The sequence below is a fragment of the Phaethon lepturus genome, unplaced genomic scaffold (genome assembly GCF_000687285.1).
Source record: "Phaethon lepturus isolate BGI_N335 unplaced genomic scaffold, ASM68728v1 scaffold18423, whole genome shotgun sequence".
In the NCBI taxonomy this organism is placed as follows: domain Eukaryota; kingdom Metazoa; phylum Chordata; class Aves; order Phaethontiformes; family Phaethontidae; genus Phaethon; species Phaethon lepturus.
Window position 1 is genome coordinate 291 of NW_010529927.1, and position 6,316 is coordinate 6,606.

A 6,316-nucleotide genomic window follows, 5' to 3' on the forward strand; every position below is an offset into this window, starting at 1 on the left:
CCTTCCCAGGTCCTTCAGGGCTGTTGGCCCCCAAGGCTGGGGATTTGTAGGGCCAAAGCCACGAGGTGGGAAATAAACACCTGCAGGGCTGGGAATCCTTTTTCACTGGTTTTTTTTTTTGAAGTCTAGCATGAAAAAATAAAGGCGGCAGCCTTAAACCATACAGAGTCTCCAGGATTATTTATTGAGATGAGGGGACACTGTGGGAGGCGCCTGGTTCAGTACGGATGCTCCAGGACATGGACCATGATGTCCAGCAGCGCTGGCCAGGTCTCGGTAGCGGTGGGGATGATCTGGGTGCTGGGCAGGAGGAAGCCGTAGCGCCCTGTGTCCCTCAGCTCGAACGTGAAGGAATATTTCACCCCGTTGTCGTAGGCCCAGTCGACAGTGGTGCCGTCTGCCATGTCTACAGGGAGAGGAGAGGAGATGTGAGCGTTCATGGTGGACACGATGCCGCAGTAAGGGGAAGGGACACTTACAGATGGTGTCCGCGATGCTGCCGTAGGTGTATTTCGTCCCATACACGGCGGCCAAGTCGCTCACTGCCTTTTTAGCCAGTTCATTCTGCAAGGAAGAGGCCAAAAGTGGTGAGACCTGGTGGACCAAGACTATGGGGCAGCAGAAACCCCAGGATAGCAGGACCTAGAGCCCAGCATGGTTTCCCACCCCCTCTACTCTCGCTTTTCCCCAAAACACCCTTAATTTTTGATGGATGGGAGGTACCTCTTGCAATCACCCTCCCTCCAAGCACCAGGTGATGGGCTTCAATGTGCAGGTTGCACCTAACAAGAGGAGCAGGGAAGGTCCCAGGATGATCGGATCTGACTCTTCCAGCAAGGCTGGCACTCACAGCCCCATGTCTATGTTTTGGGGCCATCTCACCAGTTCCTGGTGGTGGGGCGCAGGCGCTGTCTTGTAGCCGTAGGGAAAAAGCAGCATCTGGGAGTAGCTGTGGATGGAGATGACTGATTTCACATTCCCGTGGCCACGGATGAACTCCACGATGGCTTTCACTTCTCTCTCGGAATGGGCATAGGGGCCGCGGTAGGTCTCGGAGCAGGGGTTGCTGCTGGAGCCAGAGCCTGGGCACGGTGGAAGAGGCACCATGCAGAGAGGCTGCCCCAGGGAAGGGTTTCTAGCGCCCAGGTGTCTCCCCTCTAGCAGTAAGCTTGGATGCTTTGAGGCATGAGCAATGCCCAGCATGGGGACCTGGTGCCCTGGCTCTCACCTCCAAAGCCGGCGTCCCAGTTTCGGTTGGGGTCCACACCGATGCAGTGGGAGCCGGCGTTGATGGACCTTGTCTTGCGCCACATGCGGTTCTAGGAGCAGATGGGGACGAGAACACCACAGGGATGTGAATCCCATCCCCTTGGGGGACAGATGACACCCTTCTGCCCAAGCACCTCCGGGGATGGGAGGTAAACACCTCCACGCACTCACTCTCCCACATGGGAAGGAATCCCTCCCCACCCAAAAACCATGGCCAGCCGCAGTTGCTGGAGACAAGCGCTGGGACAAGTTCCCCCCGCAGTGTCCCTTGCACTCACAGAGCTGTGGGTGAAGGCAAAGCCATCGGGGTTGGTGATGATCTCAAAGAAGATGTCCATGCTGTCCAGGATGGCAGTGACAGAGGGGTCCTGGCCATACGCCTTGGCAATCTGCGCGGTGGGGGGAGCGGGAGCTGCCTCAGTACCCCTCGGGGACGAGGGATATGACCGAACGGCGCTGTGGGGAGGTATTAAAAAAGGGCTGGGGTAAAAATTGGCAACCCAGGGCATGTGGTTACCTTGTTGGCTGTCCAGATGCCGGTGGCTTGGGTGATCCATTCCCGCGAGTGGATGCCAGTGTCCAGCCAGATGGCCGGCCGGTTCGATCCCCCGGTGCTGAACTGTACGGAGAGGGGGGATTTCAGCCCCGTGCCCTCCCAGAGCTGGGCAAGGCGAGGGTGGTCCCGGTACCCACCTTCAGCACATACAGTGGTCTGTTCTCATAGCTCTGCCCAATCTGGATCTTGCTAACGAGGCTGGGATGATCGTCCACCAGCGTGTCCATCCAGTCATAGATCTGAAATGAGGAGTTGCTGGGTCACGAGGATGACCCTGGCTTTCCTTTTGTTTTTCAGGGTATCTGGTGCCAGGTGCAACATCCAGAGCTTCCCTGGAGAAGACTAGGGCCTTGGACCTCTGTGTGAACAGGGAGGTGCACATCACAAAGTTTTTTGCAAAAGCAGGTGAACAATGGGGGGAAAAAGCTCTGAGATCCCCCAGCACCATCACAGCCTCCATCAGCCACCCACTTGGGCTCCAAGTACAGGGTTTGACTCCCAAAATGAAGTTGAAGATGTCTTCCAGCAAGGTGGGGAAGTGCCACAAGAGGCCACACTGCATATGGAGGGATGCTCGGTCTCGTGACTCAGCTAAAACTTCCACCCAAAGAGGAGAGACACGTCCCAGGGGGGTCTTGCTTCCACCATGAACATCACCGCATGGATGCAACCGTGGCATGGGCTGAGCGTGACCCCAGCAAGATGAAGCGAATGTACTGCAGAGCAATGTACCTCGTCTATCGTGTGGTAGGAGGCAAAATCAAATGAGCTGGTGCTTCTCTCTACCCTCCTGGACTTTGTCATGGTATTCTTTTCCTCATCCAGTAATTCCTGTTTAAGAGGGGAAAAAAAATCCCACCATCAAACAGGCTGGAAGGAGCAGGCGGTTGGGTTTTTCTTCCATCTCCTCATGGTTTCCATCTTTTTGGACCTCCTCTTGGGACTGAACTGCAGGAACTCATCCCACTTCCCGCCACAGCCCTTACCTGCACATCCTCGATCATGATGCTGTAGGAAATGCTATTGGACTCCAGGAAGATTTTGACTGCTTGGAGGCTGGGAAAGGGCACCCGCAGGTCGGCCGGGTGGCCGGGGATGGTGGGATGATGCCAGAAGTCAACCTGGTGTGGAGAAGAGGAGAGAGCTCGTCCCCGTCCTGTGCTGGTGCTCATCCATTGAGCTCCCCAGCACCAAAAGGAGTCTCATAAAAGTTTCCCATGAAGGGTCTAAAAGATCTGTGGACAAGTTTTGGGACATGCATGGGTACCAGGACAGGTCAGGGCCCCTTTGCCTCACCCAGTGGAACTTCTACAGAAACATGTTTCAGCCCAAGTCACTTGTTGGCTGCAAACGTCCCTTTGAATGATGAGGTTTTGCGATTTGAGCAGACACGATGAGACACCAGGATTTGCTGTGTGCTGGTTTTGCTCTTTCATTCGATAGGCATATCTCCTCACATCAACTTCGCGGTGCAGATGCTGTTCCCTGCCACCCAAATCTCTCCTGCCGCTCCCGCTGCTTAAATTGTTCACCCGGACTCACCCCTCACCGAAGCAACCAGGGAAGGTGCAGCGGGAGCAGAGTCATGTCATAATTCAAGCTCAAAAAAAAAAGCAATGACTTTTTAGACCTGAATACTCAGCACGGGTACAACGATGCTGCAGTTCCTGCTTAGGCTGAAAGAGGAGGGCTGAGCTCAAGGTGCTCCAAGGTAAATATTATATTTATATAGTTATAAATTATGCGTATCCAAAATGGGAAGGAAAATTGGATGGGAGGCCAAAAGGAGGAGGGAGCCCTGGATGTCACCAGGGTCTGTTTAACACTGGGGGATGCTCAGGGCCCCGTCGCAGCTCACCTGCAGCTCTGTCTGCTCTCCCAGCACCCTCAGCAGGGTGATCTGCTCCTCGTTGCTGGCCGTGACACGGAGGACCTGATCCCTGCAGGGAGGCAGAGCCATCAACACATGCGGGAGGGATCACAGGAGCAGGGAAGGAGCTGAGCCTCCAGTGCTGACGTGGCCCCATCACGATCTGGATGGAGGCTGTGAAAGGTCTACACTGGCTCAATGGGTTGGAAAGTGCATCAGTTGTTGGAGGTTTGGTGTCAAGGGTGAAAAATGCAGGTTCAGAATAGCCACAATGCAAAAAAGAGCAAGTGCCGGAGAGCCCAAGGTGGTGTCCATCATTCCTTTCATCAAGAAAGCTCCCAAAATGTTAGGAAATATCTCATATATAGATATGTTCTGCCTATATCTATCTATATGTTAGATATTTCCTAACACAGGCTCTGATCCAGCCCGGCTGAGGTCCCCCGGGGACAGGTGCAGCCCCCAGCAGAGCAGGGAACATTCTCCTTCCCCGGCAGCAAGGTTTCCCCATCTCATTTCAGTCCTTCCCCCAGAAAAGCTTTGGGTGATGCTCTTGGGATTTTGTGTCTTCTAATTTCTACCTGCTGCATGCTCAACACCTCTCTCCAAAGCTGGGGTGAAACCACATCTTTCCCAGTGTCCATGCGGCAAAAGCTACTGGACTTTCCTTCTTTGGGATGTTGTCCTTCTTGTTGACCCCAAAGGAGAGCATCTCTCACCCCGCTCCCCGTCCCCATCCAGGGTGCCCCACCACCCTTTGCTATCAGCAGGACTCACCCCACAAAAAGCTGCTCGCTGCGGGCGGCTGCCACGAGGGCGGGGAAGACCAGGAGGATCTTCATGGTGAGTGGGTGCAGACAAGCCTCAAGCCCCCACGGGCACATATAGCCCCCCTATATAGTGCTCTGGGGGCACTCGTGGACCTTCTCACCAAGGCCACATCTGCTGTCCCCGCAGAGCCGGCAACGACAAGAAGATAAGCCAGGAACGGCTCCTGGGAGCCCAAATGTTTGCTTTATTTGGCAAAGTCGAGGATCTTCATGGTGAGTGGGTGCAGACAAGCCTCAAGCCCCCGCGGGCACATATAGCCCCCCTATATAGTGCTCTGGGGGCACTCGTGGACCTTCTCACCAAGGCCACATCTGCTGTCCCCGCAGAGCCGGCAACGACAAGAAGATAAGCCAGGAACGGCTCCTGGGAGCCCAAATGTTTGCTTTATTTGGCAAAGTCAATAAAAGAGCAGCCAAATTAGGCAGGACCTGATAACGCCTTACTCGGCACTTGAGTCCTGCCGCAGGCGGCTGGGGAGATCGCGTGCCCGTGCACCCAGCTTGGTGCGAGTAGGTGTCATGGTCACAGTCACCACACAACCCACGGGCGTGGGACGGTGGCGACAGTGGGGTCACAGGACCCCAGAGTAGACAAGGACACGGCACTTTGTTTCCATTATTTTCTTTATTACAGATTACTATTACTAAGTCAAGTACAATTATGATTAGTAGTAAGTGTATAAGTGTAAGTAAGTAGTAAGAGCAAGTGTATATTACAAGTTACTACAAAATTACTAGCAGAAAAGCAAGCATATAAACATATATTTTTTAATTATAAATTACTTATAGGTACACGTATATATATATACAAAAAATTCAAAATATATCATTCAAATTATTACCAGTGCCGTTCATCAAAACGCTCCCGGGAGTGGGGCCAGATGACGATGGATGAAGTCTCACTTCAAAGACGAATGGGCACCACGGAGCCCGGAGCCAGGCATCCCTGGCGAGGGTCCGAGGGATCACACAGGGACATTCACCCAGGGATAGTGCTTGGGGAGAGAGAGGGGCTCAGCTTTGGGTAGAAAGCGAGTTTTTATGTCTTTAGTGTAGATACGTGAGTGGGCGCAGGAGAGCAGCTCCTGGAGCAGCCGTTGCCGAGTTCTGCTGTCTTCGGAGGTCAGTTTGGTACAGTGGTCCCTTTGTTCCGCAGGTTATAGCAGCGTCTTTGTTCCCTAGGTTATAGCAGTGTCTTTGTTGTGCGCTTATCTATGGTGGCCCCGAGCTCCTCCTCGTGCTTGTCAAGGATGCTCCAGGTTCCTGGGCCCAGTTCCCAGGCTGGCAGACATCGTCTTGGTCAGTTTTTTTAGCAGACATCTTCTGTCCATGTTTTTCTCCATTAAAACCAGGTCGTCCTTCTGGCTGCGCCAACAGCAGGGTGTGTGGCGGGGAAGGTGCCGCGGTCAGGGGTCCATTACGGTTTCATAATGTGGAACCGGTGATGTTGGTGAGTTGGTCCTGGCTGGTGGTGCCGGGGTAGAGGTCCTCATTGAGGCAGGATCATGGGGTAGTTGAGATGGGAAGGGATCGCAGGAGGTCTGTATGTGACCTGGATGAAGCAAGGTCAGCTCTGGGGGCAGACCAGGCCCCTCCACAGTGGGTCTCAGAGTCCTCCGAGGATGGAGGCTGCACAGCCCCTCTGGACAGTGTGTGCCACTGCTGGACTGCCCTCCTGGTCAAAAAGCATTTTCCTGTGTCCAGCCTGGCTCTCTCATTTCAGCTGATGCCGTCATTGCTCCCATCACGCTTTGTGGTGAAGAGCTTGGCTCTGTTTTTCTCAATAACCTC

General features: G+C 54.0%; 1 protein-coding gene across 1 annotated transcript; it reads right to left on the reverse strand.

The window, feature by feature from the left end:
- Positions 1-218: 218 nt before the first annotated feature.
- On the reverse strand, positions 219-4,537 carry CPA1 (carboxypeptidase A1 (pancreatic)). Its single transcript, XM_010284101.1, has 11 exons — positions 4,473-4,537; positions 3,684-3,765; positions 2,812-2,946; positions 2,558-2,656; positions 1,963-2,064; positions 1,787-1,888; positions 1,548-1,658; positions 1,229-1,319; positions 883-1,082; positions 480-564; positions 219-406 (listed from the first exon to the last, which is right to left on the reverse strand). The coding sequence occupies exons 1-11, from the start codon at positions 4,535-4,537 to the stop codon at positions 219-221; spliced, it is 1,260 nt and encodes a 419-aa protein (XP_010282403.1).
- Positions 4,538-6,316: the final 1,779 nt, after the last annotated feature.

What these genes read in the sequence shown, in the direction of transcription:
- CPA1 (XM_010284101.1), bottom strand. Translation starts at nt 4,537, where the DNA reads ATGAAGATCCTCCTGGTCTTCCCCGCCCTCGTGGCAGCCGCCCGCAGC. An exon ending in CCTACCACACGATAGACGAG is followed by an intron (nt 2,065 to 2,557) that starts GTACATTGCTCT and finishes TCCTCATTTCAG; the next exon opens with ATCTATGACTGGATGGACAC. An exon ending in GCATCTGGACAGCCAACAAG is followed by an intron (nt 1,659 to 1,786) that starts GTAACCACATGC and finishes CCCACCGCGCAG; the next exon opens with ATTGCCAAGGCGTATGGCCA.